This window comes from Cornus florida, unplaced genomic scaffold, assembly GCF_030987335.1.
Source record: "Cornus florida cultivar Cherokee Brave unplaced genomic scaffold, ASM3098733v1 CherokeeBrave_3.0.0_Hap2_Chr05, whole genome shotgun sequence".
NCBI lineage: Eukaryota > Viridiplantae > Streptophyta > Magnoliopsida > Cornales > Cornaceae > Cornus > Cornus florida.
The window spans coordinates 24,087,869-24,102,137 of NW_026775575.1; the positions used below are offsets into that span (position 1 = coordinate 24,087,869).

Sequence of the window (14,269 nt, forward strand, 5' to 3'; positions counted from 1 at the left end):
GCCAAAGACCAAGCTTCGTTGACCTCTCTCTTCCTCGGAAATTCAACCCTCCCTCTGAAATTGAAGCTTCCAAGCTTCGTTCAGGTGTTTCTCCCTCTGAAATTGAAGTCTGAAGAATCCGGCCAAAGACTAAGCTTCGTTCACGTCTTTCTTCCTCTGAAATTCAACTCAAGCTTCCTCTGAAATTCAACTCAAGCTTCCTACACATTGTCTGTCTTCAAAGAAGCATATATATTTGTACAAGAATTTGGTATGTTTGTTTTTCTGCATTTTTTTTAAATTTCAGTGAAGCTAAATTTTACTTTCTTTGTTGTTCTGCATATGTATCTTAAATTTGTAGAGTCTATAGTTATATTTACATGTTATTTATAAGTGTATTTTACATGGTATAATCACTGAATTTGTGATAAATTACTAATTTTGTTTTATATTTGGGTTATGAAATACAAAATCCTTGAATTATATACGATTCAATGAAGACACAAAAAAATAGTGTGAGAGAGATAATATTTTTTGCAGTGGACATATGTGTTTACATATAATTGATAAGTCTATTTGTCATCTGATTATACTAATTGAAATTGTGATGTATTAGGGCATTTGTTTTATATTTGGTTTTTGAAATAACCCCTGAATTAATTTTGATCTAATAAATTAAGACACAACAAAACAGTGTAGAGTGTGATAATATTTATAGCAGTATAGATATGTGTTTACATGTAAGTTATAACCCTATTTTACATGTGATTATAATAATTGAATTTGTGATTATAACAATTGTTAGTGTGATATATTTTGTATGACATGTTCATATTAGTGGTGCCACATGTTCGAAAAGTGTATGAATGTGTGGACATGCATTATATGACTCTATCTGTTAAAATCAGGTGAAGATGTTAGGTTAAAGATGTAATGTTTTATTTTTTAAACTGTTGACACTTCTAATGTTTAAGATTATGTTCTCCACTTCAGAAGTTCATTTGCTTCCCACCTTAAATGATTTTCCTTTATGAGGTTCAGTTGAAGTATGTTAGGAATAATTTTGTATGACATCGTCATATAAATGGTGCCACATGTTGGAAAAGTGTATGAATAGATGTTAGGTTAAAGATATGATATTTTTTTTATTAAACTGTTGACACCTGTTTGTATAAGGTTACGTTGTTCAGTTGTAAAATTCATTTGCTTCCCACTTTAAACGCGTCTATGAGTTTCAGTTGAAGTATGTGAGGAATAATTATGTATGACATGTTCATATAAGTGGTGGCACATGTTGAAAAAGTGTATGAACAGATATTAGCTAAAAGATGTGATGGTTTATTTATTAAACTATTGACACCCGTTTGTAAAAGGTTATGTTGTTAAGTTTAAAAGTGCATTTGCTTCCCACATGAAATGATTTGCCTTTATGAGGTTCAGTTGAAGTATGTTAGGAATAATTTTGTATGACATGTCCATATAAGTGGTGCCACATGTTGGAAAAGTGTATGAATGTGTGCACATGTATTATATTACTCAATCTGTTAAATTCGGGTCATAATGTGAGGTAAAAGTTGTGATAGTTTATTCATTACATTTATGACACCTGTTTATAAAAGGTTATGTTGTTGAGTTGAAAAGTGCATGTGCTTCCCTCTTGAAATGATTTGCCTTAATGAGGATCAGCTGATGTATGTTAGGAATAATTTTGTATTACATGTCCATAGAAGTGGTGCCACATGTTGGAAAAGTGTATGAATGTGTGCACATGAATTATATTATGTTGTTGAGTTGAAAAGTGCATTTGCTTCTCACTTGAAATGATTAGCCTTAATGAGGTTCAGTTGATGTATGTTAGGAATAATTTTTTATGACATGTCCATATAAGTGGTGCCACATGTTGGAAAAGTGTATGAATGTGTGCACATGAATTATATTACTCAATGTGTGAAAATTAGGTCATGATGTTAGGTAAAAGTTAAAGTTGTGATAGTTTAGTCATTACATTATTGACATGTGTTTGTAAAAGGTAATATTGTTGAGTTCAAAAGTTATGATAGTATGTTAGGAATAATTTTGTATGACATAGTCATATATGTTGTGGCACATGTTGGAAAAGTGTATGAATCTGTGGACTTACATTATATTACTCTATCTGTTAAAATTAGGTGAAGATGTTAGGTGAAAGATGTGATGGTGTATTTATTAAACTATTGACAGCTGTTTGTAAAAGGTTATACTGTCCAATTAAAGATGTGATGGTGTATTTATTAAAATGTTGACACTTGTTTATAAAAGGTTATGCTGTCCAGTTCAAAAGTTCTTTTGGTTCCCACTTTAAATGCTTTTCATTTATGAGGTTGGTTGAAGTATGTTAGGAATAATTTTGTATGACATGTTCATATAAGTGGTGCCACATGTTGGAAAAGTGTATGAATATATGTTAGGTAAAAGATGTCATGGTTTATTCAGTAAACTCTTGACACCTGTTTCTAAAAGGTTATATTGTTCAGTTCAAAAGTTCATTTGCTTCCCACATGTTGCACAAGTGTATGAAAGTGTGGATATGCATTATATTACTGTATCACTTAAATTTATGTCAAGATGGTACTTAGAAGATGTGATGATTTATTTATTGAAGTGTTGATATGTTGTTCGGTGCAAAACTTCATTTGATTCCCATTGTAAATGAATTGCCTTTGTGAGGTTCTGTTGAAGTATGTTAGGTTTTTTTTTTTTGTATGATAACTTCATATAAGTACTGCCACATGTTGGAAATGTGTATGCATATGTGGATATGCATTATATTATTCTATCAGTTTGATGTGCAGATGTTAGGTAAAATATTTGATGTTATATTTATTAAAATGTTGCTACATGTTAGTGAAATGTGGTGATAGTTGAACTATGCTAATACTTACGTGTTATGCTTACATTTGTAGGTTTTATATTTAAGTTATGGCCATGGAAGATGGAACTATTAATATTGAAGATATGGAAGATGGAACTATTAATATTGAAGATACAGATAGCGAATCAGATTCTGAGGAAAATGAAGTACAATGGAAACCATGTCTTGAAATGGAGTTTGATTCTGTAGATGCGGCGTATGATTTTTAGAACAATTATGGTGGCAGAGTCGGTTTTAGTATTCGGAAGGAGTATGCAAATAAAAGTTGGAAGGATGGAAAAATAATATCTAGGTTATTTGTTTGTAGCAAGGAAGGTTTAAGAAGTAAGGACAAGAGAGACGGAAAAACAAAGAAATCAAGGGCTGAAACACGCACAAACTGTGGTGCACGCATGTTAGTAAGGTATGATGTGGGTTTGCAAAATTTCGTTGTAAAACAGTTTGAAGAAAGTCATAACCATCCCCTCATCATGTAGCAGTGCACGCACATGATGCCATCGCAGCGAAAAATTAGCTCAGTGCAAGGTATTGATGTGGAGTTGGCTTGTGATTCTGGAATAGCAGTTCGTAAAGCCTTCGAATTAAGCTCTAGGCAAGTTGGAGGTAGAGAAGCAATTGGCTACACCAAGGTTGATGTACAAAATTATATTAGGACAAGAAGGCAGAATGAGCTAGAGTGTGGAGCGGCGGGTTGGCTCATGAATTATTTCCAAACTCAGTCATGGGAAGATCCATCATTTTTTTATGCTGTCCAACTGGATAAAGATACAATGATAACTAATATTTTTTGGGCGGATTCGAAAATGATATCAGATTATGGCCATTTTGGAGATGTGGTTACGTTTGATACAACGTATAAACTTGTCCAAGGTAACTGGCCTTTGGGTGTTTTTCTTGGTTTGAACCATCATCGGCAGACATGTGTGTTTTGTGCCGCTTTCATGTATGATGAGACGGCGGATTCATTTGCTTGGTTGTTTAATACATTCTTGAATGCAATGTCCCACAAAGTGCCCAGGACAATATTGACTGACCAAGACGCAGCAATGGCAAAGGCATTAGCAGAAGTAATGCTCAACACAAATCACCATTTGTATACGTGGCACCTTATGCTTAATGCACAAAAGCATATCGGCAACATGTCTGTTGGTGGGAAAGGCATAAAAAGTGTGATCTCCAAATTCATGTTTGACATTGAGGAGCATGATGAGTTTTTACAGGAATGGTCTTTGATGGAAAGGGAATTTGGTGTGGAGAATAATACATGGTTGGCTAACTTGTTTCGTTTGAAACATGTATTGGCCAAGGCATACGTAAAAAATGTATGGTCTGCTGGTATGCGTACCACACAGCTAAGTGAAAGCTTCAACAGTGGGTTGAAACAGTACTTATCTAGACAATATGCACTTCCAGATTTCTTCAAGCATTTCGACACGTTGTTGTACGACAAGAGGTACAAGGAGTATGAAGCTGAATATGATTTGGTCCAGAAGATGCTTAGGATGAAAGCAAGATCTCCCATATTAGATCACACCGGACATGTGTACACTGCTAACATATTTGAACTTTTTCAGGAACAATTATTAATAGCTTGTATGAGTCAGTATATCCTGAACTGCAATGACAATGGTAACGGGGAATATGTGTATGAAGTTGAGTTGTATAATCAAAACGTGATGCGGCGAGTGATACGGACACGTGATGACCATTTGTCATGTTCTTGTGGAAAGTTTGAAATGGAGGGTGTCATGTGCAGCCATACTCTGTAAGTCCTCAGAGATAAGATGTGTGTGAGCAAAATACTGAGCCGATATGTTTTGAAAAGGTGGACAAGAAATGCGAAGGACGGCAGGTTGGAAGAATTAATTGGCACAGATGTGCTGACGGATCCTAGACTTTAGATGAGATGACGGCACAGAATACTTTGTCGTCAGCTTACAGAAATATCTTCCATTGCATCTCTTAGCCATGATGGATTCAATAATGTTTTGATGCAGCTTAGTAGTTTGAAGCAAATTGCCGAAGGATCAATACCTAATCCTACGGTTGCCACCAAAGACATTGTGCAAAGCATTCCAATTTTGAATCTGAAGGGGATTGCCACCAAAGATACATCGAAAGGAAGAAGGTGTAGGTTCGTATCTGTGTTGGAAAAAACCACTAGAAAGAAGAAAAAGACTGACAACCGTAATTTAGAGGTACATACCCTTAGCCTTATCATGTATGTATTTAGCTTTATGTGCGTGGTTTTACCCTGTTATGTTTATCATTTTATCTCTGTTGTCATTATATAATTTTTAAACAACAAACTCCTCATATCGTGTTATACAGAATTCCAATGGTGGCATTGTTGCCGGAGTGGCAGGTTGCAGTGCTTGTATTACTATCCTTTCATATATTTTACACAATGTGAGTGTTCTTCTAAGTTTCACCTATCCAAAACTATATGTACATCATAACACTTGAGTTGATGGTTTGATTGTTTGAAGGGTGCTGAAATTCCATCACATATATTCATGTCCGAAGAATTTGATAGGGCAGGACCTTCAACACAATCCCAGGAATATGAGAATAGCCCTCGTGCAGCTTATTTTGGTGAACCCATGATAATGACCCCCCCATCAGCATATGAAGAACCACTCACGTTGAAACTGGTAAGTGTATATTATATGCATAAGGCCCAAATTTTTAATAAATTTGCTGTTGAAATTACAAACAACTGTTGTATTGTTTTTTGTAAATCATGATAGTAAAAGGAAGTTCATGTAGAAGGTGTACATCAATTAAATGTTGCCCCAATGTGTGACGACCCTGGTTTTTAGGCCAGCGTGTCCTGTGATGAACCGCAGATTGACCCGATAATGGATCCGATATGCGGAAGCAAAAACAGAAAACAAGACTCTAAGAAGTCAAAATGACCTTCCATGAGGTCGTGGAACTCAATGAGAACTGATGCGGAAGCAAAAGACCAAAAATATGACAAATAAGCCCCCAGGGGTAAAATAGTCATTTCTAAAAATTATGGACTCGGGTGCCACCGAGTACACCATTGGAAGGATAACGAAAAACTAATCAAGATGAACTCAAGAATCACTTGATTCGGAGTCCGGATGAAGAAAATATGAAACTCCAAAGTTTCATAAAATCAAACTTTTGGGTTTGAAATCAATACGGCAAGGGTACTTTACATGGGTTAAAATGGTCCTTTCAGACCAAACTAGATGCAACTGAGCATACCGTTAGATAGACTAGGAAAAATTAATGAATCTAGAATCAAGAATCACTTGATTCGGAGTCCGGACGAATAAGATATGAAATGTCGAAGTTTCATAAAAACCAACTTTTGGGTTTAAAATCAGTGCGGCAAGGGTACTTTACAAGGGGTAAAATGGTCTTTTCAGATATAATTTGATGCCACTGTGCATACCTTTATATAGACCAACAAAAACTAATAAACTTAGACTCAAAAATCACTTGATTTGGAGTCCAGATGATGAAGATATGAAGTCTCAAAGTTTCAAAAAATTAGACTTTCTGGGTTTCAAGTATGAGCAGGGCCTGCACACATTTTCCGAATTCAAATGGGATTTTGAGGGCTTAAATGACATTTTTTTTGGCAAAAAGTTGTGAAGAAACCTCCCCCCCCCCCCCCCCCCCCAAAATCATGTTTTCTACATGACCATGTCAAAAGAATTTTTTATTTTTCAAGTGAAATACTCGAAATGCCCCCTTAGATCAGAACTTTTTCCTGAAAAACCTGGGGCGACCAGATTTTCCAGATCTGCGAGTTGTTTTCGGCATCAAGATGATTTTTTTTGTAAAAACATGAAGAAGAAACCCCCCCTAAAATCATGTTTTCTACCCGGATTGTGAACGAAAATGAAAAAGAAACACTATGAAGTACCCAGAATGCCCCTAGATTAGGAAAGGGCAAGAAGTTAAAAAAAAGCTGCTATAGCATAGCAGAAAAACTGAACTTTGGACGGGATTTCCGGTACCAAGACGACATTTTTTGGAAAAGCACGAAGAAGAAACCCCCCCTAAAATTACGTTTTCTAAGTGACCATGTCAAGAACGGAATTTATTTCCCGAAGAAAAACCCCAAAGTGCCCTAAAATCAGATTATGCAACAAAACTTCAAAATGAGTCCATAGGAAGCTCAAAACACAAACAATAAGGTTTTGCTCAGAAACGACCATGCACGCAAACGTAACTTACCTATTTGGACATGCTACAATGGTCCACGACTTAAAAATACCACCGATACAAAATCCGACCCCCCAACGGGTAAAAAGGCAAAAATGGAACTTAGAATGAAAACTCGGAATCCAAAAATACAAAACGGGGTCAAATGACCGTTTGGCCCTTGGCCACACTTCAAACATGATTTATAAGACCCTATGAAAGAATGAAAATGGAATTCCTACACCCGATGCAACCATGGTGAGACAATGACTTGGCATTTTTCAATATTTTCATAATATTTCATGAAGTTAAAAGTTACATAGGATACAAATTAGATGTCATTGGCTTATGGCCTCATCTCATACATGTCAAATACATTGTAAAGAATGTACTTATGTACACATTACAAAAATAGAATCAAATTTACACATTTTGACATATAAAGCTATAAATGGCATTTCAAGTCAACATTTACATGAAATGAGAACTTCAAGTCTACAAATCATCCAAGCATGATGTGAATCCCAAATCTTGATCCCGGTACCTGAAAAATGTCCCCACTACGTGGGTGAGTAACATAAAGCTACTTGTAGGAGATGAGCATGCATCGACCTAGCATTTTACAATTATATCACCTTAAGGTGAAACATGTCAAAGGGGCTCATGCCACTTAACGTCTATATCAAAATGAGACTCAGGGAGCATCCTAAGCTACTCATGCAATTTAAAGTGAACAACGGCATACAAGTATACATGCTCAAGTATACTAAATAATGTTAAACACGTTATACAACATACAAGCATACATTTTCAAGTATACTAAACCACATTAAGACAAGTCATGCAATGTCTAAGCATATTTACACAAGTATGCATTTTATATGAAAATCTCGTAAATCAAGTATACGAACACAAGTATACTAAGCTAAAAGAGATACGCCTAAAACAAGTATACACGGCACAAGCATACTAAATGAAATCTAAACTCACAGAGCAAGCATACAAGTTCAAGTACACTATATGAGATCTAAATGCACAAAACAAGTTTACAGTTTCAAGTATACTAAGTAAGATTCAAATATCCAAAGCAAACATTAATTCTCAAGCTACAAGTAATCCATGATTAACAACTTGAAATTGAATGCGAAATCATAGTAGAAAGACTAGGACATGTGGTCACTAGACCAAGCAAGTATTTCCGGGTAATTACGACCCACAAGGCACTACCTAGTGCGCACATGCATAAGTTATTCCGGGCAATTACGACCCACAAGGTACTACCTAGTACGCACTTATGACTTAGAAGATTCTTGTCTCCGTACTAGAGCCAAACCCTAGTCATCACGTGAAATATGTCCTTACAAGCTTTCCAAAATTAATAAGTCCAAAACTTATACAAAAATCAATAAGTTAGACTAAACTTTTACCAAATCCACTAATGCATAAAGCCATCTTCCATGCACAAATAAGGTTGAATCCACACAAACCATGTCATAGAATTCAAGTCTAGATAACATGTGACATGTCAAACCTCCAATATGCAATTTATACACCAAAACAAGAATATTTTACAACAATTGAACCACATTACCACACTAAGCCACAAGTACTAAATAAGTCCTAATTCAGTAATTAGCTTTCAAGGTAAACAATTGTAATATTCTAACAAGCTATACACCCACACAAGATATATCTAAACAAGCTATGCAAGTCAATAATAGTCTATATCATGCTAAGTCCAATTACCATTTCAAGATGCCTCAAGTAATAATTCTACATCAAATTTGTAATATGCTCACAAGGTGATTAAACGGACTATGTTTCAAGGGATTAATAACCTATTACCTCCGATATTAATTTAAGTGACCAACACACTTAAAATAAAATTAATTAAGCTCATTAATTAATTTTTCTCTAGATTTTCAAACATATCCAAATGTCTTCAATTTAATATATGTTAAAGAACTCACCAAGGCCTACTTTAATATCACATTACAAGTTGATTCCATACTTGATACAACTAGGTGAATTAAACTTTCACAAAAGATAAATATTAAATAAAATTTACAATTTTTATTCAAATAACCCCAATTTAATATATATCAACCACCATACCAAGGCCTAAATTTCTAGCATGCCACAATTTAATTCTAAGTTGCCTAGCATCATGAGAATTAAATCTTAAACAAATAAAATAATTAAATTAAGTTATATAACTTGAACAAGGCATGCTCACAAGTTGTATATGCTCATTTAACAATCAATACAACATTAATATAACCCTAAAACATCCCCTACTTCAATTTGAGATGAAAATCCCAAATCCCCACCGAATTGAAACGGCTCCGAATCCGACGAAACTCCTAGGTTTTGTCGGGGACAACACGATCTATATGAATCCCCAAGAAGCCCCATGAAAATCCAAACTTGACCTCAATCCCGAACTCAAAATTTGGTCAGAAATGGTTTCTAATAAGGGATAATGGTGCACGTAGTCAACACGAACACAAAATGTAAAGGCACTTCAACTTTTTAACAAAGGAATGAAGTTCAAAAGAGGAGAGAGGTGGTGGCAGCCTCCCTTGGGCTGCCATAGGAGCTTTGGTCGTGCAAGGTGAGTGGGGAAGATGAAAAATGAAATATTTCACCCTCCTTTTAAAGAAATCTCAAAAAGTGCCCCGAACGGGCCCCGCTAGGTCCGGACTAGTGGAATTTGAGTAAATGCGCTCAAATGGCAAAACTCTGTGAACAAAAAAGATTCAAAATGAGAAAATATGAATAATGGAAGAAACGGCGTCAAAAACTGAGTTCCGAGCAAAGAGATATGCCCCGAACAAGTTCGGCGGCAACCGGAGCCAGAAACCCTAAAACTGAAGAAAAATGACCAGAAGGAAATTCCAAGAATTTAAGAGTCGGTGAAAAGTGAAAATGAATCCTGTATGAGGATCCAAGATCTAGACGAAGTATTTTACAATAACTTTCACTAATTGCAAAATGGCCCCTCCAAAAAGGGTTAATTGCACTAATGCCCCAGAATGAAAATATCTTCCAAAAATATTTTCTTAAAAACCCCTAAAATAAAATATCTTCAAAAGATATTTACAAAAAACACCCCAAGAAAAGAAAATAATTCCAAAGAACTTTGCATCCATGCCCCTATGGACACCGGGAGCAATCAGAGTACTTTCTTGCAAAAGTAAAGATACGTATTTCGTGGAAACTACTTAGAATAAAGACACATGAAGTCAAAAACCAACTCCGAACACAAGGAGTGAGGTTACGCCAACCAAGTGACAAACGGGGAAAAGACAGAATAGGGAAAATGACAAAATAGGGAAAATGACGAAAAGTGAATAGTGTCGAAAAACAAAAAATATGGAAATGACTCGGTCCTCAAAGGAAGTTGTCAATCCAAAGGAAAGAGTCTCAAAAACCATTTCTGAGCACTCGAGACGACACTAAGCGACGAGAAACTAAACTCAGACAAGAAATTTCAACGAAAAAAAATTCATCCGTGAAATTCTAAGGAAAAAGAAAAGGAAGGAAATAACCGGGTCATTACACAATGTCCCCTGTGCCAATGGAAAACATGAATTAGACATGTCACCAATAACAGTGTCGGAAATGGGCAGAGCAGAACATTCTAAAGGACATAAAAATTTAGTGCAGTTATTTCGTTTGCTACAAATATGTTATTAATGAACATATATGAACTTAAATCTTTTGCTTCCTATGTGATCTTAGAAAGACTTTTGAAACTTTATTTATGTAGATTGCATTTGTTATTGCACCTTAAATAATTCAGTTTGGTGAAGTTGTTGGTAAAAACTGTAAAGAGTCTATGGTTTGTTTGGACAATTACTTTGCACCTACACTGGTAGTTGTGTGGACAATTAATTACTGTTTGGTAAGAACATTAAAGAGGCGAGTTACATTTACCCATTGCTGAACTTGAAGTTTAAATATTCAGGGATTCTTCATCCCCATATCCTTCGTCTCATATTCACATCACATATTCTGTATAAGCAATGGGTGCACGTCGGTTTTATGTTGTTTTCATGGGCCGGAATGTGGGAATATACAGGAAGTTGGCAGACGCGAAGGCACAGACACGAGGGTATCCTGATGCAAAGTATTATCCTTATACTAGTTATGCAGACGCTGTTGAGGCCTTCAGCAGATGGAATGCCCACTGCCATGCTGAAGTGGTAAAAAGTGAAGGTGAGGTAGTACAAGATATTCAACCTCATGCAGGCCGTCCACCTCCACAGGTGTCTCAAGCTGAATGGCAACCGGAATAACTTATTAAGTATGAGGAGTTAACAAATGCGAGGAGTGTAATTGTTGCAGAGTGTAGACGAGCAGGTCTAGCCATTCCAAGACCACGTTCACTTGAAATGAAGCTGGCAGGTACATCAGATATGTATTCCATCATTGGTCAGATTAACCCTGAAATCCACTAACTTTATCTGAGATGGTGTAAGGTGGAGAAAGTGAATGAAGCTAAACAAACATATGAGGTTCTAGCTGAGCAAATTGCCTCTATTGTGAATGACCCAGATCTGAAATCAGATTCTAATTTGTCAAATTTTTCTGACCCGGGAGATGACGACTTTGTTATTCCACCTCCAAGATATGGTAGAAAGAAATAATGTAAATGGATGCATGTTAAATTATTTCTAGAGTTGTACCTTTATTGTAATACTTATTTTCCAATTAAAGTGGAAACTTTCATCTTAGCCTTGTAACCGTTGTTATATTGAAACCATTTGGGTAGTTATAACTGCCCTAGGCAACGTTTAAAGGTAAATTTATGTGTCTATTTATATCACCATACTCTACGCCATATGCAGCCGCTGCATGTATTCGGAAACCATGGATGTTGTTTTACATACTGCGATTGAAGATGTGGTTAGACGAGTTAAGGCTATAGCTTTTAGAAACAGTCAAGAGAAGCATGCATGGTGAGTTATGTTTCAGTTTATAGTTTACAATTTACATATATTCTCGGCTTATGGGTCTACATTACTAAAATGAGACATATGGGTGTTGTACGTATTGAAAATGAAGGGAAACAGCAGAACTGGGCACTGGACTATGGACGACGGGTCTACAGCGATACGATGTAACAATTGAATTAGTTGAACGTAATGGGCCAGATGAAAGTATCCCAGCAAGATGTATGTACCTGGAACAATGTTTTCAATCTCGGGATCATGTTGCAAAATTTATTAGGGGAGTGGTATGTTTCCTAAGATCATGTGTACTCTTTTATGCATTACACTTTATTTATTTGTATGGTCTAACATGCAAAAAAATTTGCACAGGTTGATTGGATTGTTTACAATGAAAAAATAGGGTTGGCTTTCCTCCGTACAAATGGTTACGCGTCCCTTTATCCTATGTGTATTGCATTATTATTTTCCAATGAAACGGACAAAGAGGCGGGGATTAATTTTTTAACGTTGTTGAGGACAAATTCAATACTCAACACTTGTATCAAGTCTGCCCGTAGAAAGATGTTAACAATTATTGAGAGACTTCTTCCCGCAATCGGTCATTCTTTACGCATATTCCAAAATGTTGTCCTGAAAGCAACCATATTGATTGGCATTGCTGGATCCTTAATGAGGATCTCATCAATTGTAATCGTTGTTGGTGTGATTTAAATATCTTGGTTTTGCAAGGTCGTCTTTCGCAACATTACATAGAAGGATTATCTGGGTAGTTCTGTAATTTGAATGGGTAACACACAGTGGACTTTCGCCACATCAGAATGGACTTTCTTCATGTATTCAAGTATATGAATTATAGAATAATGCATGATGAAAGTGATGTAGCAAAATTTAATATTTGTAATTGTTATATAATTTTTGTATGGAGATGTTATTTTGAAAGTGGCGTCATAACATTTGAATAACTAGTGCCACAAGTATATTGTATATCATATAGGTATATATTTTAAACACATGTCACAATAATTTGTCAGACATACATAACATAACATATGTCACAACTTTATATATATTTTAAACATATGTCACAACTACATAACATTTAAGTAAAATATTAGAAGAACACCATGAAAATCATAAAACACTTCCAGACTTCCAAGTCACAGTAGTAGATGGATCAAAAGCAGGTAGCTAATGGATAACCTATTTCCTCTGTTTTAAAGAAAACAATCATCGTTTGATAGGGATATTTCAATTCAAACATCCTTGCTATATTTGAATCGCTGCTGAGCACCATTCTGTCTAGTAAGGAAGGGATAGAAACATATACGTTCATGGAAAAATGATATGAAATTGCACGAATGAATGGTAGTCCACACAAATCTTCTAAAAATTTCTAGTAACCATAATTTTCTGGGTCCACATCTCTGATTTCACCAATACGTGGACCATAGTGAATAAGAATGGAAACCATGCCGCCAATCCAATCTGAAAAGTAAGTACACAAAACTGAATACTTAAGTGGTCAGACTGAAAAGTATAATTTATATATGCATAGTTAAGATACAAATATTATACTTGACATAGGAACACTCACCAACTTCCCGATGAAGCTGCCTTCTTATTTGGGTTGCAAGAAGCTGTGTTGGATTTTTATGGTTGAATAATATAGATTCAGTAAACTGAATAGGAATCAGTAGTTAGGCACCATTAACTTTTCATTTATACCCAACAACTTCATTGAATGCATCATTTCCACTCTGTTTTGCTGAACAACTAATTCAATGCAGCTGCATCTTTCCTTTTGCCACACAAACTTCTCCGATGCTTCTCTGTCTGATGTATCTCTCAATGCATTTATGTTCCCAACTCGTTTCTACCCAACATGGCTTTTATTCCCAACTCGTTTCTATTTTTTTTTTCTCTGCATTGATTTTCCGGAATACAAACCCACTTTGGCAAGATATATTACGTTGAATAGAAATATTATTTTATTCTAATTAAAACCAAGTATTAAAACCACTTTGAAAACTGAGCCGGCTGACCCTTCAATTTGAACCGTTACAAAATGAACCGTTAGAGAGCCGTTCTCAACACACAGACACACACACAGCTACATGTATATATATATATATATATGTATGTATACAAAGAACCAGAAACAGAGACACAATCCGAAATCCATAGCCTTAAAACCTCAGTCTTATTCCACTTTTCTCTAACAAAGGATCTGTGTACT

The 14,269-nt window shown here is 35.6% G+C and overlaps 1 protein-coding gene across 1 annotated transcript; it reads left to right on the forward strand.

Annotated features, from left to right (window-relative positions):
• Positions 1-3,378: 3,378 nt before the first annotated feature.
• LOC132309097 (protein FAR1-RELATED SEQUENCE 5-like) lies at positions 3,379-11,024 on the forward strand. Its single transcript, XM_059807449.1, has 4 exons — positions 3,379-4,655; positions 4,809-5,088; positions 5,380-5,544; positions 10,881-11,024. Exons 1-4 carry the CDS (start codon positions 3,379-3,381, stop codon positions 11,022-11,024), a joined length of 1,866 nt encoding a protein of 621 aa, XP_059663432.1.
• Positions 11,025-14,269: the final 3,245 nt, after the last annotated feature.